This window comes from Nerophis lumbriciformis, linkage group LG01 (assembly GCF_033978685.3).
Source record: "Nerophis lumbriciformis linkage group LG01, RoL_Nlum_v2.1, whole genome shotgun sequence".
In the NCBI taxonomy this organism is placed as follows: Eukaryota; Metazoa; Chordata; class Actinopteri; order Syngnathiformes; family Syngnathidae; genus Nerophis; species Nerophis lumbriciformis.
The window spans coordinates 64,758,512-64,785,000 of record NC_084548.2 but is presented as its reverse complement, the minus strand read 5'-3'; the positions used below and the strand labels follow the sequence as shown (position 1 = coordinate 64,785,000).

At 39.7% G+C, this 26,489-nt stretch overlaps 2 protein-coding genes across 6 annotated transcripts in view; both read right to left on the bottom strand.

Annotated features, from left to right (window-relative positions):
• The window catches only part of LOC133571245 (PHD finger protein 20-like), a 46,640-nt gene extending 32,408 nt beyond the window's left edge, over nucleotides 1-14,232 (bottom strand). The window contains exons 1-7 of one of the 2 annotated variants that reach the window (XM_061924219.1): nucleotides 14,150-14,232; nucleotides 11,750-11,829; nucleotides 11,517-11,688; nucleotides 11,256-11,340; nucleotides 4,578-4,651; nucleotides 4,271-4,487; nucleotides 4,113-4,196 (exon numbers count right to left, since the gene is read on the bottom strand). In XM_061924219.1, the coding sequence (XP_061780203.1) occupies nucleotides 4,113-4,196; nucleotides 4,271-4,487; nucleotides 4,578-4,651; nucleotides 11,256-11,340; nucleotides 11,517-11,688; nucleotides 11,750-11,829 (712 nt within the window). In that variant the 5' untranslated portion in view covers nucleotides 14,150-14,232. Of the gene's footprint in view, nucleotides 1-4,112; nucleotides 4,197-4,270; nucleotides 4,488-4,577; nucleotides 4,652-11,255; nucleotides 11,341-11,516; nucleotides 11,689-11,749; nucleotides 11,830-13,640; nucleotides 13,852-14,149 lie in introns of those variants that run through there. The other variant, XM_061924218.2, reaches the window with a different exon arrangement.
• Nucleotides 14,233-20,203: 5,971 nt separating this feature from the next.
• LOC133571199 (arf-GAP with coiled-coil, ANK repeat and PH domain-containing protein 3) overlaps nucleotides 20,204-26,489 on the bottom strand; it is a 139,575-nt gene continuing 133,289 nt past the window's right edge. For all 4 annotated transcript variants that reach the window (XM_061924214.1, XM_061924216.1, XM_061924215.1 and 1 more), the window contains exons 22-25: nucleotides 25,154-25,263; nucleotides 24,983-25,093; nucleotides 23,196-23,257; nucleotides 20,204-20,666 (exon numbers count right to left, since the gene is read on the bottom strand). In XM_061924214.1, the coding sequence (XP_061780198.1) occupies nucleotides 20,560-20,666; nucleotides 23,196-23,257; nucleotides 24,983-25,093; nucleotides 25,154-25,263 (390 nt within the window). In that variant the 3' untranslated portion in view covers nucleotides 20,204-20,559. The remainder of the gene's footprint in view (nucleotides 20,667-23,195; nucleotides 23,258-24,982; nucleotides 25,094-25,153; nucleotides 25,264-26,489) is intronic.

The following is a 26,489-nucleotide window of genomic DNA, read 5'->3' as shown; positions in this document are numbered from 1 at the left end:
CTCATCCCTCACTTAAGGCGTGAGTGAAGAATGCACTACAGACCTGAAAGAGAAAGAGATGATTCAGTATTATCTGTTCACAGATGCTACCTGGTGGTTGTTTGAGCACGCTGCAGCAAGTCCAGCTTCAGTCACACGCAAGATTCTCACAGGAATGAGGCAAAACTACAACTGACTGTACACTTTGTACAGTATGCTGGGCTTCCTGTTAATGTATTTGATTGTGGCGGTGCACCATGGCAATATATTAGCCGCCACACCTTAAAAATTAGTTGGGTTTTTTTTTACGTGAAAACAAAATACAGTAATATAATGTATTGTAGCGTCCAGAAGAAGACACACAAAGTCTGACGCTGTTTTTAGTAGAGATGTCCGATAATGGCTTTTTTGCCGATATCCAATATTCCGATATTGTCCAACTCTTAATTACCGATTCCGATATCAACCGATACCGATATATACAGTCGTGGAATTAACACATTATTGTGTCTAATTTTGTTGTGATGCCCCGCTGGATGCATTAAACAATGTAACTTTACCTTGATTTGATTTACGTGGACCCCGACTTAAACAAGTTGAAAAACTTATTCGGGTGTTACCATTTAGTGGTCAATTGTCCGGAATATGTACTGTACTGTGCAATCTACTAATACAATACTTTTCCAAAATAAGAGAACAACTTCAACTCCAGTTATGGAAAAAAGTGCCAACATGGCACTGCCATATTTATTATTGAAGTCACAAAGTGCATTATTTTTTTTAACATGCCTCAAAACAGCAGCTTGGTGGTAGCGGGGGGGTGTATATTGTAGCGTCCCAGAAGAGTTAGTGCTGCAAGGGGTTCTGGGTATTTGTTCTGTTGTGTTTATGTTGTGTTGTTACGGTGCGGATGTTCTCCCGAAATGTGTTTGTCATTCTTGTTTGGTGTGGATTAACAGTGTGGCGCATATTTGTAACAGTGTTAAAGTTGTTTATATGGCCACCCTCAGTGTGACTTGTATGGCTGTTGATCAAGTATGCTTTGCATTCACTTATGTGTGTGTAAAAGCCGCATATGTTATGTGACTGAGTCGGCACGCTGTTTGTATGGAGGAAAAGCGGACGTGACGACAGGTTGTAGAGGACGCTAAAGACAGTGCCTTTAAGGCACGCCCCCAACAATGTTGTCCGGGTAGAAATCGGGAGAATGGTTGCCCCGGGAGATTTTCGGGAGGGGCACTGAAGTTCGGGAGTCTCCCGGGAAAATCGGGAGGTTGCAACCAATACCGATAATTTCCGATATTACATTTTAAGGCATTTATCGGTCGATAATATCGACCTGCCGATATTATCGGACATCTCTACATACGAGTATTACTATGGTGTGTGTATAAGGACCGTAAAATGGCACCTATTAGCAGACATATTACCTCGTGTTTTGTTTTGCAATTTTATGCAAAACCAACTTTTCTTACCTTCTGGTACCTGCTGATGTGTATTTGGGATCTGCATAAGTCCTGAAAATGTGCACGCGTCCGCCATTGTAGTCGATAAGCTTCTTCTTTTTCTCTATCTTCTTATGTGGCATTCATCTTCCGCTGTTGCCATTTCTAATATAAAGTAGTGTAAAGTTCTTACTTAAATTTGTCAGTAAACTCGCCATGACAGCGCTAAAAACTGTAGTGAGTTTACATAATTCACCCACGGAACTTTAGTTATTAGAGAGTTCCGGTCGGACGGTTTTTTACGGGACACAGTACCGACGTCGTTGTTGCACTAGTGAGCCACGGATGAGGAGATGCTGCTCCGTTATTGATTGACGTAAAGTCTGAATGTCATTAAAACAGTTAGCTCCATCTTTTGACACTTCTTCCACCTCTGTCCTTGCACGCTACACCGCTACAACAAAGACGACGGGGAGAAGACGCTGTCGAAGGTGAGACACGTACATAAGACCGCCCACAAAACGGCGCATCCTGAAGCGACTGTCAGAAAGCGACTTGAAGATGATCTGTAAAATATTTTGACCAAAAAACCACCATTACATGTTATGTAGACCACAAGGAAGTGTTTTACATTTAGAAAAAAAATCATTATATGACCCCTTTAATGTGCCTTGTAATCCGGTGTGCCTTTTGTACGAAAATAGACCTGACTAGACCCGCTCATCGGCAGTGCGCCTTTTAATCCGGTGCGCCCTATGGTCCGAAAAATACGGTATGTCTCCCCAGCCACCACAATGCATTGCAAAAATCACGTGGAGCCCTACTGAGATATGGCTAAGATTTTTGTAAGCAGCCATCTTGCTTTCCTTGCTATTTATGGGTCGGCATCAATTTCATGTTTTTTCCAGAAAAATACGATTACGAAAATGCTGATTTATTTAAAATTTTCATGAGCTTTTCAAACGTTACAAGTCTTTATCTTGTATTTTTAGCGACATGGCCGAGTTGTTAAAGGGGAACATTATACCATACCATACCAACTTTATTTATAAAGCCCTTTAAAAACAAGCACAGTTGAAAAACAAAGGGCTGTACACCACAAAGAAATAGAGGCAAAGGACAGACTAAAAAATAACATTTAAAACAGAAATAAAAATACACAATTAAAAAGCAAATATAAATTACCCTAAGAACAGTTTGTTAGATAAAAACAGTTTAAAAGTTAAAAACAGTTCAAAAGTTAAAAGCTAAAAACAGTTCAAAGTCTCATGCTGGGTTAAAAGCCAGTGAATAAAAATGGGTTTTAAGAAGGGTCTTGAAAATAGCCAAAGAAGGGGCCTGTCTCACCAGACCTATGTAAGCGTCAATATATACCTTGATGTTGCAGAAAAAAGACCATATATTTTTTTTAAACGATTTCCGAACTCTAAATGGGTGAATTTTGGCGAATTAAACGCCTTTCTAATATTCGCTCTCGGAGCGATGACGTCACAACGTGACATCGGGAAACAATCTGCCATTTTCTCAAACACCGAGTCAAATCAGCTCTGTTATTTTCCGTTTTTTCGACTGTTTTCCGTACCTTGGAGACATCATGCCTCGTCGGTGTGTTGTCGGAGGGTGTAACAACACAAACAGGGACGGATTCAAGTTGCACCAGTGGCCCAAAGATGCGAAAGTGGCAAGAAATTGGACGTTTGTTCCGCACACTTTACCGACGAAAGCTATGCTACGACAGAGATGGCAAGAATGTGTGGATATCCTGCGACACTCAAAGCAGATGCATTTCCAACCATAAAGTCAAAGAAATCTGCCGCAGCCCCCATTGAATCTGCCGGAGTGTGTGAGCAATTCAGGGACAAAGGACCTCGGTAGCACGGCAAGCACTGGCGACAGTTTGTTCCCGCAGACGAACGAGCTAAACCCTCTGGATGTCTTGGCTCACACCGAAGATGATCAAGAGAAGAATATCGACCCTAGCTTCCCTGCCCTGCTGACATGAGGGTATGTCTACAGAATATATTAATTGATGAAAACTGGGCTGTCTGCACTCTCAAAGTGCATGTTGTTGCCAAATGTATTTCATATGCTGTACACCTAGTTCATAGTTGTTAGTTTCCTTTAATGCCAAACAAACACATACCAATCGTTGGTTAGAAGGCGATCGCCGAATTCGTCCTCGCTTTCTCCCGTGTCGCTGGCTGTCGTGTCGTTTTTGTCGGTTTCGCTTGCATACGGTTCAAACCGATATGGCTCAATAGCTTCAGTTTCTTCTTCAATTTCGTTTTCGCTACCTGCCTCCACACTACAACCATCCATTTCAATACATTCGTAATCTGTTGAATCGCTTAAGCCGCTGAAATCCGAGTCTGAATCCGAGCTAATGTCGCTATAGCTTGCTGTTCTTTCCGCCATGTTTGTTTGTGTTGGCTTCACTATGTGACGTCACAGGAAAATGGACGGGTGTTTATAACGATGGTTAAAATCAGGCACTTTGAAGCTTTTTTTAGGGATATTGCGTGATGGGTAAAATTTTGAAAAAAACGTCGAAAAATATAATAAGCCACTGGAAACTGATTTTTAATGGTTTTAACCATTCTGATATTGTGATAATGTTCCCCTTTAAACAACATTTCACGTTTACGTGTAATGTTTGTGATTTGAAATGAAGCAGTTATGCGTGTTTACCTTTGTCGACGTGGACGGGGTTTGGGGCAGCCGGCTGGCTGAGCTCGCACGCGATTGGCTGCTGGTCAGTCTCAGTGTTTTCGCCTGGAGAGAGAAAGGGCGGTTAGACTCCAGCAAAGAAGGAGTGGCGGGGTTGAGTGGTCACATGACTTATTTACTGTCATGGCTCCTCTTGGCTGGAGGAGGCGATGATGGAGATGGAGGTTGTGGTGTCCTCTCGCCCTCAGCGCCTCCTTCCTTCTCCTCTTCGTCTGCCTTCTTCTCCTCCTTCCCGGTCTCCTCGTCTCCATCTCCTTCTTCTGCCTCCTGCTCTTCCTCGCTCTCTCCTTCCTCCCAGCCCTCGCTTCCCACTGCTGCCTTCTCACGCCTCGGCTTCTGCGCACACAGACACACACGTCATTTAAATCAAAGGTGCTGTGCTGTGATTGGCTGAATGAGGACCAATGAGGTTGAAGTCGTTCTTACTTTCTGGAAGGGTTTGATTTTAGTGGGCTTTACGGTCCGAACCACACCGTCAAAGAAGCGGACTGTGTAAGAGTCTGAAAAACATGCACACATATTAACTAAACAACATGCTATAAAAATCATAATAACAATAATAACTAGATGAGGTGTGAATGCTCCAATGCTGAAGTTGAACTGAAATGCAGACAGAATGTAGTATGACTGTAAGAATAGTTTGTATGTTGAAGAGTTAGAATTTCCAGGAAAACCTGAATTTGCTTTGGAACTTGGGAAAGTGTTGGTTTGAATGTCCAGGATGAGTGGCATGTGTTAATGTTGCAATGGTTTGAATCGGTTGAAAAATGTGGGAATTGTGCAACTTGGAAAAATGTCCCATACATTTCAATGGGAACTTCCTGGAAATTTGGGAATTTTGGGGAAAGCGGGATTGTTTTGAAAATGATTAGGAGCATGAATGTCCTGAATGAGCTGAGTTGGTTGGTGTTGGATATGTTGGAATCGGTCAAGAAATGTTGAAGTAGTAACAGTTTTTTAATTGAGAAAGGGTATTACGGAATTTTGGGAAAACCAGGAATTTTTCAAGTTCTTAAACCAACTTGGTTTTTTGTCTTGACTTAGAGGAATGTTTTGACAGTGGAACAGTTGAAATGAGATGAAAAATGTGAACATAGTCATCACACTAAAAAAGGTTGGAAATAAGATTAGAAAAAACAGGAATTCCTGGAAATTTGTTGAATATATGCAGTCGTGGAATCCCCCGGGAGGAGCTGGACGAAGTGGCTGGGGAGAGGAAAGTCTGGGCTTCCCTGCTTGGGCTGCTGCCCCCGCGACCCGACCTCGGATAAGCGGAAGAAGATGGATGGATGGATGGATGGATGGAATTAACACATTATTATGCCTAATTTTGTTGTGATGCCCCGCTGGATGCATTAAACAATGTAACAAGGTTTTCCAAAATAAATCAACTCAAGTTATGGAAAAAAATGCCAACATGGCACAGCCATATTTATTACTGAAGTCACAGAGTGCATTATTTTTTTTAACATGCCTCAAAACAGCAGCTTGGAATTTGGGACATGCTCTCCCTGAGAGGGGGGGCGGAGGGGGGGGGTTGAGGTGGGGGTGTATATTGTAGCGTCCCGGAAGAGTTAGTGCTGCAAGGGGTTCTGGGTATTTGTTCTGTTGTGTTTATGTTGTGTTACAGTGCGGATGTTCTCCCGAAATGTGTTTGTCATTCTTGTTTGGTGTGGGTTCACAGTGTGGCGCATATTTGTAACAGTGTTAAAGTTGTGACCTGTATGGCTGTTGACCAAGTATGCATTGCATTCCCTTGTGTGTGTGAAAAGCCGTAGATATTATGTGACTGCGCCGGCACGCAAAGGCAGTGCCCTTAAGGTTTATTGGCGCTCTGTACTTCTCCCTACGTCCGTGTACACAGCTGCGTTTTAAAAAGTCATAAATTTCGCTTTTTGAAACAGACACCGAAAATTTCAAAACCGATACCGATAATTTCCGATATTACATTTTAAAGCATTTATCGGCCGATAATATCGGCAGTCCAATATTATCGGACATCCCTATATATAATATAAAACATTGCTTATTATGGGGAAAGTTGTTTCACTATTCAAACTTTTCAATTTACAAACCCTGTTTAAGAACAAATGAAGTTTGTAAATGGAGGCTGCACTGTATGTGAGTGTAATGTTAGCATCTAGCACACACAGCTATGCTAGTGTTGCTAATGTGTACCACTCCTTAATGTATACTTGCCAACCTTGAGACCTCCGATTTCGGGAGGTGGGGGGTGGGCGGTTTGGGGGGCGTGGTGTGGTTAAAATATATATATATATATATATATATAAGTAATACTTGACTTTCAGTGAATTCTAGCTATATATATATATATATATATATATATATATATATATATATATATATATTTTATTACATATATATATATATATATATATATATATATATATATATATATATATATATATATAAAAGAAATACTTGAATTTCAGTGTTAATTTATTTACACATATACACACACACATAACACTCATCTACTCATTGTTGAGTTAAGGGTTGAATTGTCCATCCTTGTTCTATTCTCTGTCACTATTTCAGAACACACACATTATACCAATATACATTATAAAATCAATAAGAAAACAGGAGCTCTAATTTGGGAGTCTGAATTAGGATCAGAAGTTCCTATATAAACATTGCGTACTCACGTCGCCTTTTTGTATTGATTACTGCAGCTGTGCACTGGATTCATTCACAAATACAAACTACAACTCACAAACACTTTAGAGTTAGGCTCCACCATCAGAATGTGTACTTAAACGTATAAAGATCACATGGATATTATTCAGTGAGTTGATTCACCAAAACTAACCTGTTATACAGGAGGAAAAAGCACACAGGAAGTTTTAATTGTTCACAGACTGGTCGCGCTCATCAGAATGACAAGACACTTCCGGTCTGCAGGTGATAGCATTCAATTGGGGACGGCGTGGCGCAGTGGAAGAGTGGCCGTGCGCAACCCGAGGGTCCCTGGTTCAATCCCCACCTAGTACCAACCTCGTCATGTCCGTTGTGTCCTGAGCAAGACACTTCACCCTTGCTCCTGATGGGTGCTGGTTAGCGCCTTGCATGGCAGCTCCCTCCATCAGTGTGTGAATGTGTGTGTGAATGGGTAAATGTGGAAGTAGTGTCAAAGCGCTTTGAGTACCTTGAAGGTAGAAAAGCGCTATACAAGTACAACCCATTTATCATTTATCATTTAATTGGGAAGAAATGCCCTACTGCCCCCTACTGACCAATGTGAATACTGATAAATGTGTAATGACAGCTCCAAAAACGAATTCAAACCACAAAATAAAATAAATAAATCAACACAAAAATGTGACACATTATGGGTGGGTCACATATGCATGTACAGTAGATGGCAGTATTGTCCTGTTTAAAAGTGTCACAACTCGCCCTCGATCATTAGCTGTTTATATTGTGGGAAAGCGGACGTGTGAACAGGCTGTCAACACGTCATTCAGGTCCGCATGGAGCTGGAGGGGGCGTGGCCTCCAGCTCCGCCTGAATTTCGGGAGATTTTCGGGAGAAAATTTGTCCCGGGAGGTTTTCGGGAGAGGCGCTGAATTTCGGGAGTCTCCCGGAAAATCCGGGAGGGTTGGCAAGTATGCCTTAATGTAACGTTGTTGCGCCGGGAACTCTACTGAAGGAATCAATAAAGTACTATCTATCTATCTAAATCTTGGTTTTGGATGGACACGAGCAGGGTTTGGTTTAGTTTAGTTTAGTTTATTAAGGATCCCCATTAGTCTACACCGCAGTGGAGACTATTCTTCCTGGGGTCCAGGCAAAAAACATCACACAATCATGAAACAAAAGATTGCAATGCAGTACAACATGATCAAATAATAAAATGTTGTAATACAAAAATAGCAACAACAAAGAACCAAAAAAAGTAATAATAACTTCGAGTTTACATAATAATGTTCATAGCAAAGATAAAAAGAGCAATATAAAAATAGATATAAATATTTTTGCAAAAAAAACATATGGCCTAAAATATACACGTTAGTGTACCAAAGACAAACTATAAGTGACGAAAAAATACCATCCATCCATTTTCTACTGCTTGTCCCACAATCAATAAGATAGTCAATAGTCATTAGGTACAAATTAGAATAATCTCTTTCTGCAATACTTCTCCTCTTAGTCTATTCTTAAAACCCACTATGCTGGTGACTGATACCAGATATTGTGGAAGTCGATTCCATTAAGTGATTGCCCTATACATTACAGTTAGGGATGTCCGATAATGGCTTTTTGCCGATATCCGATATTGTCCAACTCTTTAATTACCGATATCAACCGATACCGATATCAACAGTCGTGGAATTAACACATTATTATGCCTAATTTGGACAACCAGGTATGGTGAAGATAAGGTACTTTAAAAAAAAAATTAATAAAATAAAATAAGATAAATAAATTAAAATATTTTTCTTGAATAAAAAAGAAAGTAAAACAATATAAAAACAGTTAAATTGAAACTAGTAATTAATGAAAATGAGTAAAATGAACTGTTAAAGGTTAGTACTATTAGTGGACCAGCAGCACGCACAATCATGTGTGCTTACGGACTGTATCCCTTGCAGACTGTATTGATATATATTGATATATAATGTAGGAACCAGAATATTAATAACAGAAAGAAACAACCCTTTTGTGTGAATGAGTGTAAATGGGGGAGGGAGGTTTTTTGGGTTGGTGCACGAATTGTAAGTGTATCTTGTGTTTTTTATGTTGATTTAATAAAAAAATAAAAAAATTAAAAAAACGATACCGATAATAAAAAAAACGATACCGATAATTTCCGATATTACATTTTAATGCATTTATCGGCCGATAATACATCTCTAATTACAGTCTTTTTCAAAACATCAGTTTTGGGTTTAAGACGGGTGAAAGTACCTCTTAAGGCGAGCCTGGTACCATAGTTGTGACTGTCATTAGCTAGCAACAGCAGAGAATACAGATATGAAGGTTTATGGTATGTATAGATTTTTTTTTTTAAATAAAATCAAACTACAAGCTAGTGTTTCACCAACTCTCATCCATGACAATTCAGTATGCATGATCTCAACGCCGGTAACTAAATGAGCAATGGAGAGCGAGTCTGGCAGCTCGGTTTTGGGTAAGCTGGATTTTATTTAGTTCTTGTTTCGATGCATTAGACCAGATTGCTGGGCAGTAGTCAATATGTGACAATACAGGGGATTGTATAACTTGCTTAGTAGTCGTGTTAGTTAAAAAATAGGCACTTCTTCTTATGATTGAAATGCTTCTGCTCATTTGTGTTACTATGTTGTTAATGTGAGTGGCCCAAGGTAGTCTTTCATCTATTGTAACTCCCAGCAACCTGGCCTCTTTAACTTGTTCAATATGAACTGCGTTCAAAGAAACATTTAATATGCGTTCCTTTCTCTGAGCACGTTTTAGCAAATAGCAAGACATTTTGTTTTGGAAATATTAAGTTTCATCTTATTTTCTGTAACCCATTTAGAAATCTGTATGACCTCGTCTTGTAGTATTCTGCTCAGGTCTGTGCAGTTATCTGCTTAAAGGGGAACATTATCACAATATCAGAAGGGTTAAAACCATTAAAAATCAGTTCCCAGTGGCTTATTTTATTTTTCGAAGTTTTTTTCAAAATTTTACCCATTATGCAATATCCCTAAAAAAAGCTTCAAAGTGCCTGATTTTAACCATCGTTATATACACCCGTCCATTTTCCTGTGACGTCACACAGTGATGCCAATACAAACAAACATGGCGGATAGAACAGCAAGATATAGCGACATCAGCTCGGATTCAGACTCGGATTTCAGCGGCTTAAGCGATTCAACAGATTACGCATGTATTGAAACGGATGGTTGTAGTGTGGAGGCAGGTAGCGAAAACGAAATTGAAGAAAAAACTGAAGCTATTGAGCCATATCGGTTTGAACCGTATGCAAGCGAAACCGACGAAAACGACACGACAGCCAGCGACACGGGAGAAAGCGAGGACGAATTCGGCGATCGCCTTCTAACCAACGATTGGTATGTGTTTGTTTGGCATTAAAGGAAACTAACAACTATGAACTAGGTTTACAGCATATGAAATACATTTGGCAACAACATGCACTTTGAGAGTGCAGACAGCCCATTTCATGTTTTTAAGCTAAATTATTGGTAATCACAGTTTATGTATAATCATTTACGTAAAACCGCGAGTAATGAATAAAGTTTTCATCAATTAATATATTCTGTAGACATACCCTCATCCGCTCTCTTTTCCTGAAAGCTGATCTGTCCAGTTTTGGAGTTGATGTCAGCATCTGCTTTGAGTGTCGCAGGATATCCACACATTCTTGCCATCTCTGTCGTAGCATAGCTTTCGTCGGTAAAGTGTGCGGAACAAACGACTGACCATTTCGTGGGCTTTCCCCACAACCTCGTATTTGGAACAAATTTCGTCCAATTTCTTGCCACTTTCGCATCTTTGGGCCACTGGTGCAACTTGAATCCGTCCCGTGTTGTTACACCCTCCGACAACACACCGACGAAAGTGAGAAAATGGCGGATTGCTTCCCCTTGTAACGTCACGTTGTGACGTCATCGATCCGAGAGCGAATAATAGAAAGGCGTTTAATTCGCCAAAATTCACCCATTTAGAGTTCGGAAATCGGTTAAAAAAATATATGGTCTTTTTTCTGCAACATCAAGGTATATATTGACGCTTACATAGGTCTGGTGATAATGTTCCCCTTTAAGCATATATTGTTGTGTCATCTGCGTAAATTGCACAGCAACCATTCTTTAAAATACATGGCATATAATTTACAAATATTGAGTATAATAAAGGTCCCAGGCAATTTCCCTGGGGAATACCACAATATAATGTTTTAATATTTGAAAGGGTTCCATTGAACATGACACATTGCTGTCTGTTGACTAGGTAGCTTTTCATCCAGTTCATCGCTGATAGTTTAAAACCATAAGCAGACAGTTTTATAAGTAGTAGTTTGTGGTCAATAATATCAAAAGCTGCACTAAAATCTAATAACACGAGGGTTGCATTGTTTACGTAAAAAAAGCTCACCGTCCTTGTTGGCCTGCAGGATTTTGGCTGGGTAAAAACGACAGTCGGTCCAACAGGCCAGAACCTTTGTGCCGGGCACAAATGACTGTGAGAGAGAAAACACATGTTTTTCCACTTTGATATGAGAGAAAACAAAAATGTCACGTGTAAAACATGACCCCTGCAGGACTGGGTAAGCATTTCAGCCAATCAGAAGACAGGGAATGGACTACGATGCAGAATTAGAGTTAATACAAACTTCCCATGGATCGTGTGTCGTACCGTCGACGCGCTCGTCTGGGTGAGACCCCGCCTCCTCAGACTGACTCGCTCCAGCGGCCGCAGGTACGGCGAGTTCCACTGGAACCACTGGTCGTGGCGCCGGCTCCACTGGTGGTAGTGGACCATGACGCGCTCTTTGTCGTAGTCAATTTTCTCGATGGTGGCCGAGTACCTGACAAAAACAGGAAGGTGATCGTTCGACAACGTGACTCTCCGGGTGCGTGCACATGTACCAGTTCTTGTGGCGGTCTCTGGCCTGCAGTTGAGCGCCGACCTCAAACTTTATGCCCGTCCTGTCTGGGGGAGTCTTCATCTGGAAAAAAAATAAATGTTTGAGTCATTTTAAAAAAGGGGCACACCCAAAACTCGACTCACATTCAAAACACAATTTTTATTCGGCCCGATTCTAAATCCATTCATACTTTTTAAAAGTCGCTCAAAAAAAAAAGTTTTCCTATCAGAATCAATTTTTAAAAAGACGTTTAAGGTTTATAACCTTAAAACCTTTTTAGGTTATAAACCTAAAAACACGTTTAAGGTTTATAACCTGTTTTGAAAAAGTTTAATTATAATCATTACACTAAATAACACAATGCGAAATTCACAGCCATACTTTTCAACAGTGAAAAAACTGGTGTAGTTTAAAGCACTTCTTTCATTTTAATAGCTGATGGAACAATTCAAATCTTTCACTTGGCATCTGATTTGCCTGCTGGGAACTAGGACTTCATATTTACACTAAATAGCTTCATGACATTACTTTTGACGTTAAAACACTTTAAAATATCAAGTTTGGATTTTAATAGCGAGAGGACAATATATTTTTGTACCGTATTTTTCGGACTATAAGGCACACTTAAAATCCTTTCATTTTCTCAAAACTCGACAGTGCGCCTTGTAACCTGGTGCGCCTAATGTACAGAATAAAAATGTCAGTCATAAAAATGTTAAACCTAAGTCATATATATATATATATATATATATATATATATATATATATATATATATATATATATATATATATATATATTCACACACACACACATATATACACACACACACACACACACACACACACACACACACACACACACACACACACACACATACATATATACATATATATATATATATATATATATATATATATGATATTGTAGCGTCCCGGAAGAGTTAGTGCTGCAAAGGGTTCTGGGTATTTGTTCTGTTGTGTTTATGTTGTGTTACGGTGCGGATTTTCTCCCGAAATGTGTTTGTCATTCTTGTTTGGTGTGGGTTCACAGTGTGGCGTATATTTCTAACAGTATTAAAGTTGTTAATATCACCACCCACAGTGCAACCTGTATCGCTGTTGATTAAGTATGCGTTGCATTCATGTGTGTGAGCGTACAGAAGCCGCACATATCTCGCGGCTGGGCCGGCACGTTGTTGGAATGGATGAAAAGCGGACGTGATGATAGCTCGTAGAGGACGTTAAAAGTAGTGCCTTTAAGGCACGCCCCCAAGACTGTGGTCCGGGTGGAATACGAGATATAATGACTGATGAACACCTTCATTCGATAATGAAGGTTGCCTCAGCTCAAAGCCTGAGCCCCGACATTAATGAACTAGCATCCAAGAAAAGATGCCAGGTATCTGGCTTGGGCACATCAGATTAGATCAGTGTGTTGCAAACTGAGCAGTTTAAAGTCTTGGATGGTTGGTTTATTCGTTGTTATTTTATTTTCAAATGTATTAGCCTGTGGAAAAAGTCAATGTTGATATTTACCTCAGAAGGCTGCAAATAGAAAAGAGGCATTCAATTTTTATTTAAATTGATGTTTTTTTAATTATTATTATTATTATTTGAAACGCGATTTTGCATGTCACTATAAAGTTATATAAGCCTTGCTTGTTCAATATTCAATGCAAAACTTGTTTGGGTCCCTATTAAAAGGTTAATTTGTTCAACCTTGGCCCGCGGCTTTGTTCAGTTTTAAATTTTGGCCCACCCTGTATTTGAGTTTGACACCCCTGATCTACTCTAGACCATCAAGTACACCTTTTATTTTCACATTCATAAAATAAAGTCTTCTATGGCATTTGACATGTCGGCCTGTTTGTATACTTCCTCCGTGAAAGCACCTGATTGGCCAGTTGTTTGCATACGTCCTGCATGAATCACCCTGATTGGCCAGAAAACAACGAGAGACCCGAATTCTGACTTCCCATTGGTCGCCTCTGCTGTCAGGGGATGGAAAAGCCCCGCCCTCTGCGAGTCCCTCTATCTGCTAACGTTGGATTATCGGGGACAAAAAGTGTCGATTAAGGCCATAAAGTGAGCTTCACAACTCCGAGCAATGGCGCGGAGGTGTAGCAGACAAACAGGGACGAGGAGATAGCCGCTCGCCTCGAGTTGTTCATTTATATTTAGTCAGCTATATCGAGCTTTTCCGCCTCGTCTCCCCCATTGAAGGCTAACAGCTAACACTACAGCTGAGAAGTAGCGGATGGGGAAAAGTCGCCGTTAACAAGTTTCCTGCCGGGCGACGAGTTACACGCCAAGCGGGCGCCTTCGCCGCGCGCCCCGGCTGCCAATTTGCAAACACGGCGCCTCCAAAGTGTCCAGGAATGACCCAAAAAAGCTTGTTTACCTTTCAGGTTTAGCAGTGCAGCCAGTGACGTTTCTCTGCGATGGCACTCGGCGCATGCGCAGTCATTGCTTCGCGACTCGAGGAATTTGTGACGGTGGCATTTTTTTGTAATACATTTTTTTATAAACGTTTACCCATGACGTAGTATACAATTTAAAATAAATGTGTAACGTGTGGTGCTAAGTAAAGAAGACAGTGTTCAATTCTTTATTTCGTTTTGGTTTTTTTAACTATAACGCGTGTCTGAACAGTAGACAGGTCATAACCATTGTGGCCACTAGATGGTGCCATTCATTCGCATGGTTATGGGCGGTTTTTTGTTAAAACGTTCTTCATCATACATTTTCAAATAAAACGTAAATATTAATCCATCCATCCATCCATTTCTACCGCTTTCGCCCTTTTCTATCATTAGATACTCAAAGCTCTCACAGAGAAGTAGGACATACTTGCCAACCCTCCCGAATTTTCCGGGAGACTCCCGAAATTCAGCGCCTCTCCCGAAAACCTCCCGGGACAAATATTCTCCCGAAAATCTCCCGATTTTCAGCCGTACCTAGAAGCCACGCCCCCTCCAGCTCCATGCGGAACTGAGTGAGGACAGCCTTTTTTCATGACGGGAGGACAACAGGGTGACAAGAATTAAATCATCCAGACTAGAGATAAATTGTATTATGTTTATCTTACCTAAAAATAAATATATTTATTAATTTAAAAAAAAACTAAATACATTTTTACTATATTTTGCTAAAACATCAAAATTAATTGTATTTTTATTTGTATTTTTTCCTGACTCCTTACTACATCCAGCCATAGAATTATACATTAAAATAAACATATTTGAAATAATTGATTTTAAATTATCATAATAATTCATTTAAAATGACCCTATTTAATTATTAAAATAATTGCTTGTTTATCAACAACTTTAGCATTTTATTCATTACATTTTGAAACTCTCAGAAGCCAAGTTATGTTATATTCCTTAATATTTATTTATGCAAGTTTGAAGTATCAATTATCTAAACACAGTTTTGTTTGCATATATTCAGGATATAGATATCTATATCTATATATATATGTATGAAATACTTGACTTGCTGAATTCTAGCTGTCAATATACTCCTCCCCTCTTAACCACGCCCTCAACCACGCCCCGCCCCGCCCCCGACCACGCCCCCATCCATCCATCCATCCATTCTTTCACAGTCTAGTGATGGGTTGATGAGGCGTCATGAAGCGTTTCGACACATTGCAAAACAGTATTGATACTGTGTCACTAAATACTGACATCTGCTGGACATTAAAAATCCCTACAGGCAACCTATGGACCGACTCAACTGACACTGATTTTATGACCTAGTATATACAATAATATAAACCAAGTCATTGTATTTCATTTAGGATTATTTCATATCTTCATTTAAATAAAAATATATTTTTATCTTTTTTAGATACAGTCAATAAATAATGTGAACATGTCTCTAAATTTTTTATTTTTTTTACACATTTATTTATTAATTTTTCCAACGTATTGCATTTTAGACTATTTCTTTTCTTACTTATTATTTCTTCGGCTGTAGAAAAGACCCGCTCACAGGGCACAGAGGAGGCGTCAGTGCGACACCGTTCGCGTATAGGTCACGTGACCGAAACAGCTCATTATCGGTCACGTGACTTTCTAAAAGCGGTACGTGCACCGACACAGGGTTTTGCTCTATGAGCTCGACGCACGCGCCGATGCATCGATGTTGCCGGACCCATCACTAACATATACATATATGAGTTAAACGGGGCTGTCTTGGTTGACAAGACTCTGCAACATCGCGTGGACATCAGGGGCGATACCTCTGGATTGGCAGACCGGGGTGGTGGTTCCTCTCTTTAAGAAGGGGAACCGGAGGGTGTGTTCTAACTATCGTGGGATCACACTCCTCAGCCTTCCCGGTAAGGTCTATTCAGGTGTACTGGAGAGGAGGCTACGCCCGATAGTCGAACCTCGGATTCAGGAGGAACAGTGTGGTTTTCGTCCTGGTCGTGGAACTGTGGACCAGCTCTATACTCTCGGCAAGGTCCTTGAGGGTGCATGGGAGTTTGGCCAACCAGTCTACATGTGCTTTGTGGACTTGGAGAAGGCATTCGACCGTGTCCCTTGGGAAGTCCTGTTGGGAGTGATCAGAGAGTATGGGGTATCGGACTGTCTGATTGTGGCGGTCCGCTCCCTGTACGATCAGTGTCAGAGCTTGGTCCGCGTTGCCGGCAGTAAGTCGGACACGTTTCCAGTGAGGGTTGGACTCCGCCGAGGCTGCCCTTTGTCACCGATTCTGTTCGTAACTTTTATGGACAGAATGTCTAGGCGCAGTCAGGGCGTTGAGGGGATCCGGTTCGGTGGCTGCCGGATTCGGTCTCTGCTTTTTGCAGATGATGTGGTCCTGATGGCTTCATCTGGCCAGGATCTTCAGCTCTCACTGGATCGGTTCGCAGCTGAGTGTGAAGCGACTGGGATGGGAATCAGCACCTCCAAATTTGAGTCCATGGTTCTCACCCGGGAAAGGGTGGAGTGCCATCCCCGGGTTGGGGAGGAGATCTTGCCCCAAGTGGAAGAGTTCTAGTACCTCGGAATCTTGTTCACGTGTGAGGGAAGAGTGGATCGTGAGATCGACAGGCGGATTGGTGCGGCGTCTTCAGTAATGCGGACGCTGTATCGATCCGTTGTGGTGAAGAAGGAGCTGAGCCGGAAGGCAAAGCTCTCAATTTACCGGTCGATCTACGTTCCCATCCTCACCCATAGTCATGAGCTTTGGGTTATGACCGAAAGGACAAGATCACGGGTACAACCGGCCGTGCCCCAAGTGGAGGAGTTCAAGTACCTCGGAGTCTTATTCACGAGTGAGGGAAGAGTGGATCGTGAGATCGACAGGCGGATCGGTGTGGCGTCTCCAGTAATGCGGACGCTGTATCGATCCGTTGGACAAGATCACGGGTACAAGCGGCCGAAATGAGTTTCCTCCGCCGGGTGGCGGGGCTCTCCCTTAGAGATAGGGTGAGAAGCTCTGTCATCCGGGGGGAGCTCAAAGTAAAGCCGCTGCTCCTCCACATCGAGAGGAGCCAGATGAGGTGGTTTGGCCATCTGGTCAGGATGCCACCCGAACGCCTCCCTACGATCGGTAGGAGGCCATCGGGAAGACCCAGGACACGTTGGGAAGACAATCTCTCACAGCTGGCCTGGGAACTCCTCGGGATCCCCGGGGAGGAGCTGGACGAAGTGGCTGGGGAGAGGGAAGTCTGGGCTTCCCTGCTTAGGCTGCTGCCCCCGCGACCTGACCTCGGATAAGCGGAAGAAGATGGATGGATAGTTTGAATAGGTATAAAAACACTATAACGATATTATAAACAATAACATTTATGTTACGGTTTGTACAGGGGAAGAAGACGGCACAGACAACAGGCACGTCGTTTTGACTCTATCCATCCATTTTCTACCGGTTGTCCCTTTTGGGGTCACGGGGGATGCTGGAGCCTATCTCAGCTGCATTCGGGCGGAAGGCGGGGTACACCCTGGACAAGTCGCCACCTCATCGCAGGGCCAACACAGATAGACAGACAACATTCACACACTGGGGCCAATTTAGTGTTGTCAATCAACTTTATATATAAATAATAAGTGAAGTGTGTAAAATCTAAACTATGTGTGTGGTGTGCGACTATGTGTGTGAATTAACTGTCGTGTGTTACTTGAAGTGTTGAGCGAGAGGCGGAAGTCCAAGAGGGTAAAGGCACGCTCGAAGGTCCAGAGAACAGGCAGGAAGTCGGGGGCAATAGCGAGGCGTCAAAAGTCTGTGTCTAGACGGGAGGTCGAGATCCAAGAGGCAGCCAGGGAAGCAGAGGGAATACGGGGAGACGAGACACACAGCTCGTGACGCGGGAACGGAGGTCTGCTGCTGGAAGGCGACAAGGAGGACACGAGACAAGTGAACACGGCGGGGGAGAAAACACAGAGAGATCATAGAGCGAGATACGAGTCGCTTACCGTACGGGAACAGGTTGTTATGTTCTGGCCCGGGATAGCAGGTTGCGCTGGCTTAAGAAGGCAGGTCTTCTCATCAGCGACAGGTGCGTTGATTGCCGATGATTGAATGCAGCCGCTTGCTGCAGCCGGAGTGGCGCACGCCCAGCGCACAAATGAACGCGCACTGGGGTGCGCTCGGGCCGTGACAATTTACCCACAAAGTATCAACAATATTATTGTCTTTATGGCAGGATTCATTCAAAATGATTTAACCATCATGAATGTATCACCAATTATTAAAATATGCATTTTTGTAGTTGTTAAACATTTAATTGCAGATCATTCAATTGAAAAGATTCACAGTAAATGTACCAAAAATGGACATTTGGAAACAATAACTAACATTCCAATCAAAGTTGCAAGGTTTCCATGGCGACTGCAGGGTGACATAAAAGGCTGTTTTTATGCAAGCTGCAACAACAACAACAATAATAATAATCCATCCATCCATTTTCTACCGATTGTCCCTTTCGGGGTTGCCTATCTCAGCTGCATTCATAATAATAATAATTCAAAACAAAAAATGTTCATTCAAATAGTCTATGATGATTTTGCATGTAAACAAACACATTTATTGTGTTATTGGGAAAAACAACAACAACAACGTGCGAGCGAGACTACACCAGCATAGTCACATGAAAATACACTTTACAGCAAAAATGGAAATAGAAAATAAAAGCAGGAGTGTTTTTAAACGTGACTAAATGGACACTTCTGTCATGACAAATGTACACAAGTTACTTATTTTATTTATAACAATGTTGCAGGTTGTGAATATTGTTCATCAGGAGCAGAAGAATAAAATTGTACTGCGATGCTTTTTATGACTTTTGAATATCACCTTCAACATAAATGTCAAATATATTTTTAACGTACTTTTGCGCTCTTCCTATATACTACAGTTTATATTACATACAATGCTATTATTACGTACAATATTATACATATAATTCCAGCATCTTTAACATTTTCACGGTTTTTGTGTTTTCAAATAATTTCCTGTAAGAATCAATTATATATATTTTTTAATTATAAATCATAATCCTATTGTTTAAAAAAATAAAATAAAAATCAGATTTTTTTGTGTGTGTATTTTCTAAAAGAGTTATTGCAAGGACATACGTTTCATTTAATTTATTATCACTTTTAAAAATCAGAACAATCTTAGCATTTTTTAAATTTGGTGTTTTTTAAAGAAATTTCTGCAAAACCCAATTTTTGAAATTTAAATATTATAAATCATAATAATCCCAGCATTTTTAACATTTCCCCGATTTTTTAAAATTAAGTTCTTACAAGAACCAAATTAAAAAAAACAAAAAAAACATCTTATAATCATAACAATCCCATTTCTTGTGTGTATTTTCTAAAAGAGTTACCGCAAAAATGCGATTTTATTGTATTTATTATTATTATTATTATAAATCATTATAATCCCAGCATTTAATTTTTTTTAAATCATTTTCAGTGGGTTTTTTTTTTTAAGACATTGTGCAAGAACCCACATTTTTGGGAAAAATCTAGGCATTATTATTATTATTATAAATCATACTAATCTAAGCATTTTAAATATACTCCTGAACTTTGAAGAGTTTAAAAACATTTATTTTAAAGGAGTGCTAGAACCAAATATATATATATATATATATATATATATATATATGTGTGTGTGTGTGTGTATTAATATATATAATACATATACACATATATGTATATATATTATATTATGTATACCTACATATATAAATATATTTATATATATAGTATATGTGTATATATATACGTGTGTATTAATATATATATAATACATATACACATACATATTTTATATATACCTACGTATATAAATATATTTATGTATATAATATATATATATATGTGTGTGTGTATTAATATATATAATACATACATATTATATATATATATATATATATATATATATATATATATATATATATATATATATATATATATATATATATATATATATATATATATATATATATATATATATATATGTATTAAAATGCTTTATTTTTGATGATAAACTACTTCATCTTGTTTTTCTTGACGTGCACTCGTAAGTAGGAGGCGGGACTAAGTGCTGTGTCGTGATTGGCTGATTGAGCGCAGTCTTGGCGTGTGATTGGCTGTGGTTGTCCGCTCACATATTTTGCCAACATAATAAAGTCCACAGAAATCCATCGGAGGACAAGACCTGCGAATCCTCGTGGATGAAAACAAACAAAACAACCGAAAAAGTCAAAAGCAGCACAAAATGAAGCAAATGAAACGAGACAAGAATGAGAAGAGAAAATAAAGTGGAAGGTTTGCAGTTCAATTATCTGAAGGAGTGCCGGAAGTGGACGCTTCTCCTCTTCAATTTCTCGGGATTGTGTGACGCCATGTGGGAGAACTCCCGGAAGATGTCCAGGTAGGTGGCGTCTCCTGACCATAACACACACACACACACAAGAAGGGTGAAAAAAGGACGTTTTGATATGCAAATGAGGGCAACTTCATGAAGGAGTTCTTTCAATGCTGAGCCCGTATCCATGGCAACGCCTCGCTTGCAGACAGCATCTTTTGTGTGTGTGCCCCCCTTCCCCCATCCCACGAGATCACCACAGCCTCAATTAAGAGGAATCTCTCCTTCAATGTGTGTGTGTGTGTGTTGTATTTCTAACCTTCTTGAGACATGAAGGAAAAGTATCTTCCATATGAGGAGGTGTGAACAAGTGATGACATAAATCATGGTCCCAATAACATTGCATCTAATAGAGAATGTCTCACATGTGACATCTATCAAAATGAGGGTGGTCCCAAAAAGGAGGGACTTTTCACATTGACTGTGTGTCGCTTTTAAAAAGTGCTCCCCCTCTGGCCAACATATGAAATAACAAGTCCATCCATCCATCCATCTTCTTCCGCTTATCCGAGGTCGGGTCGCGGGGGCAGCAGCCTAAGCAGGGAAGCCCAGACTTCCCTCTCCCCAGCCACTTCGTCCAGCTCCTCCCGGGGGATCCCGAGGCGTTCCCAGGCCAGCCGGGAGACATAGTCTTCCCAACGTGTCCTGGGTCTTCCTCGTGGCCTCCTACCGGTCGGACATGCCCTAAACACCTCCTTAGGGAGGCGCTCGGGTGGCATCCTGACCAGATGCCCGAACCACCTCATCTGGCTCCTCTCGATGTGGAGGAGCAGCGGCTTTACTTTGAGCTCCCCCCGGATGGCAGAGCTTCTCACCCTATCTCTAAGGGAGAGCCCCGCCACCCGGCGGAGGAAACTCATTTCGGCCGCTTGTACCCGTGATCTTGTCCTTTCGGTCATAACCCAAAGCTCATGACCATAGGTGAGGATGGGAACGTAGATCGACCGGTAAATTGAGAGCTTTGCCTTCCGGCTCAGCTCCTTCTTCACCACAACGGATCGATACAGCGTCCGCATTACTGAAGACGCCGCACCGATCCGCCTGTCGATCTCACGATCCACTCTTCCCTCACTCGTGAACAAGACTCCGAGGTACTTGAACTCCTCCACTTGGGGCAAGATCTCCTCCCCAACCCGGAGATGGCACTCCACCCTTTTCCGGGCAAGAACCATGGCCCGGCCGGGCACAGCCCGAAGAGGCAACGTGGGTCCCCCCTCCAATGGGCTCACCACCCATAGCAGGGGCCATAGAGGTCGGGTGCAGTGTGAGCTGGGCGGTAGCCGAAGGCAGGGCACTTGGCGGTCCGATCCTCGGCTACAGAAGCTAGCTCTTGGGACGTGGAAATAACAAGTGTGGGTAAGAAATTGAAATGCGTCCCCTTTGGCCAAAATTAATAACAATAAAAATATATATATATGTATATAGAGACATGCTGTAATAACTTGAAGTAAATAATGAAGATTAAAACCCAATTACAAAAAAAACAAAAGCAGTCTTTTTCTCCACAATGTGTCGACTGTTTTATTATAAAATTGGGAACAATTTCTCATGTTCTTTCTGTTTCTGTAATATTGCAGTATTTTCTCGTAAAAGTATTACTTTAGTTTATGTCAAATGATTACTTTTTGATGCAAAATGGTGACATTTGTCATATAAAATTCTGACTTTTATCACAACATTGCCCATTTTTTTTGTTGCTCTTGTAAAATAGTGTCATTTTTTTGAGTAAAATAATGACTTTTGTCATCGCTTTGCCAAGTATAATTTCAATTATTATTATAATTTTGCCAAGTTTTTAAAGTTTTCTTATAAAATTGTCACTTTTGTCGAGTAAAATTACAACTCTTTTCATAAAATTGCCAAATTGTTAAGCTTTTCTTGTAAAATTGCGACTGTTATTGAGGAAAATTCCAACTTTTATCATAAAATTGCACAAATGTAAAAATTTTCTTGTAAAATTTTGACTTGCGTTGAGTAAAATGATGACTTTTATTATAATACTGCCAAAATTCTAAGTTTTTCTTGTGAAATTGGGACCTTTTTCTTGTGAAATTCCAACTCATTTTTCACAAAAGGTTTTTCTATATTTACATAGTATGTATATATTATTAATGTTGTAAATAAAAATCTTTATATATCTAGAAAGGGTGGTCCTAAAGAGGTGGGCATTTTTCTCAGGTCTCAAGAATGTCTAAAATACAAGGATGTGTGTGTGTGTGTGTGTTTTAAAACACTGTTTCCAGTTATTGTGTCGCAGTGAGGACAGTCTGCACACTCGTTGCTGTTATTGTCCTCGAATGAGGACTTTCATTTTGAGACACGAAGAACTTACTTTTTAATCAAATATTTTAAATAATACATTATACAAATATCACATATTTAATTAGACCATTTCTTGTTCATAAAAATATTTATAAACAATTTTTTTTTTTCATAAATATTTTTTGTCAATATTTCCTAATTGTCGCATTGTGCAATATGGAGGCCAATAAACTCCTGAATGCAGCGCCTGTACTGCCGCTCGGTGGAGCCGCGGGCGGGGTATTGACCTGGCTGTCCGAAGGGGCCCTCGGACTCACGCATCTCCTCGTTCATCCTGGCCAGACGCAACCTGGGGCCAAACAAAAATCAGTCCAGAATGAGTGAAATGAAGTCAGGAATACTTCAGAGGGGGGAGACAGTGAGTCGACATAGAGGGGAGGAGCTAGAGCGGGGGTCCCAAAACTACGGATTCGGCCTGTCAGCATCCACAAAAAAATTAAAATAGGTAAATAAATATATATGTATGTATATATACATATATGTATATTAGGGGTGTAACGGTACGTGTATTTGTATTGAACTGTTTCGGTATGGAGCAGCCTTGTTTTGAATAGCAGGGTCCCTGCTATCACATGTTGATAAAAATATAACATTTACATAATAAAAATCAACTACAGGCTTCCCAAATGCTGTAATAAATTAAGCATGATGAGTTGACTTAAAACTGTTTAATGTTGCACGTTTTATATGTAGAAGAAAAGTTTTGTCATTTTATTTAATCTGAGCAACAACTTGAGGCAGTTTAATGTTGATTAACGTGGGCAGAATTATTATAGTGTTCCCAATGTTAAAAGGATAAAGCCATTGTTTACAAATTTGGTAAATAAATAACCAAAAAATTTATATTTTGTTGTTTTCTTACTGTACCGAAAATGACCGAACCGTGACCTCTGAACCGAGGTACGTACCGAACCAAAATTTTTGTGTACCGTTACACCCTTAATATATATATGTATATATATATATGACAACAAAATTATATATATATTTATATATGAACATATATTTATAATCATATATATATAAAGTATATTTTAATATGTTTTATAGCGACAAGACAAACAATATTATATATATATATATATATAATATCTACTGTACAGTATACACACACACACACACACATATACATATATATATATACATATAAACATATATATATGTGTGTGTGTGTGTGGGGACAAGACAAACACACACACATATATATGTTAATTTTTGAAAATAAAATATAAAAAAAATGTTTTCATTACAAAATACATATACATATATATGCATACATATATAGATATACATACATACACACACACACACACACACACACACACACACACACACATATATATATATATATATATATATATATATATATATATATATATATATATATATATATATATATATATTTTTTTTTTTATGGGGACAAGACAAGAAAAAACATTTTATGTATGTACATATTTATTATTTTATTGTATATCCAAACATATAAAGTATATACTGTACAGTATATACACACACACACACACACACATATGTAATATATATATATATATATATATATATACACACACATACATATATATATATATATATTTATATATATATACACACACAGATGTATATATATCATGTATATATGTGTGTGGGGACAAGACAAACATATATATATATATATATATATATATATATATATATATATATATATATATATATATATATATATATATATATATATATATAAAATCATATATGTTATTTTTTTAAATTAAATTTTTTTTTTTAATTACAAAATATATACGTATCTACACATATACATATATAAATATATATATATATATATATATATATATATATATATATATATATACATATACATACATACTGTACATATTTTTTATAAATTTTATTTTCTAAAATAAATTTAAAAAAAATATATATATTGAACCCAATGTGGCCCCCCGAGTCAAAAGGTTTAGGGACCCCTGAGCTGGTGCACGGGTGAGAGAAGAGGACGTACAGCGTGACGATGTCGGCGTTGGCTTGCTGCACGGCGATGCTCAGAGGGTCGTGGCCGTCCTCGTCGCCGTGGTTCTGGGCGGCGCCTCGTTTCAGGAACAAACACACCTGCCTGCCAACAAAGCTGTCTTTAGGAAGGGGAGGGGCGGGGCGGACTTTGCGGGTCACTCACCCCGTGTGACCCAGGTAGGTGGCGTGATGCAGGGGGCCCCGCCCTCTGGCGTCTCTTTGGTCCACGTCAGCGGCGTTCTGGAGGAGGAACTCACAAGCCAGCAGGGAACCCTTGAGGGGAGCAGACAGCAATTAGCACTACTGAGAATGGACTGTAGGTGGCAGTGTTGCTTGCCAATGGATGCTAAATCTCACCAGTTGAAGAGGATTGCATTATTTATCATCTTTGTTCTTAAAAGCTAAACCGAAAAATAATTTTAACAGTTAGCATGCTAGCCAGATAGCATCAAGTAACAAAATAAACCTGTAAAATAAGCTAATGGCTAACAGTTAGCATGTGTGAAGTACCAAACTATAGGACTCTTGATGTTTACACATTCAAAACGAGCAAAAAATAGCTAGCATGCTAACGTTAGCGTGGTGACATGTTACCAAATAGAATGCGTCAAATCCCACAATATATGATTGTGAGGTGTAAACCTTCAAAAATAGCAAACAAAAATCTAATGGTAGCATGTTAGCATGCGATTAAGCAAGGAGTAAGAAGCATTTCAAATTTGGAACGTTTGAATTGGTTTTAAAACATTTTAATAGGGAATATACGACTCTTGGGGGCACGCCTGCAAAATTAACAAAAAAAAAAAAAGATGCTAACAGTTAACATACGTGAGGTACCAAAATATATAAGATAGGTGTATACATGCAAAATGAGCTAACTAAGCTAGCATGCTAACATTAGCATGCGTCAAGTACAAAAATATGTGACTCTATGAGGTGTATACCTGCAAAATTAGGTCAAAAAAAGCTAGCATGCTAACGTTTGGATGCTAACATGCTAACGTTAGCATGCGTTAAGTACAAAAATATGTGACTCTGAGGTGTATGCCTGCAAAATGAGCTAAAAAAAAGCTACCATGCTAACGTTTGGATGCTAACACGCTAATGTTAGCATGCATCAAGTACAAAAATATGTGACTCTGAGGTGTATGGCTGGAAAATGAGCTAAAAAAAAGCTAGCTTGCTAACGTTTGGATGCTAACATGCTCACGTTAGCATGCGTCAAGTACAAAAATATGTGACTCTGAGGTGTATGCCTGCAAAATGAGCTAAAAAAAAGCTAGCATGCTAACATTTGGATGCTAACACGCTTACGTTAGCATGCGTCAAGTACAAAAATATGTGACTCTGAAGTGTATCCCTGCAAAATGAGCTAAAAAAAAGCTAGCTTGCTAACGTTTGGATGCTGACATGCTCACGTTAGTATGCGTCAAGTACCAAAATGTGTGACTCTGAGGTGTTACTAAACCGTCCTCTGTGAAGCGATGGTTAGTAGGTTT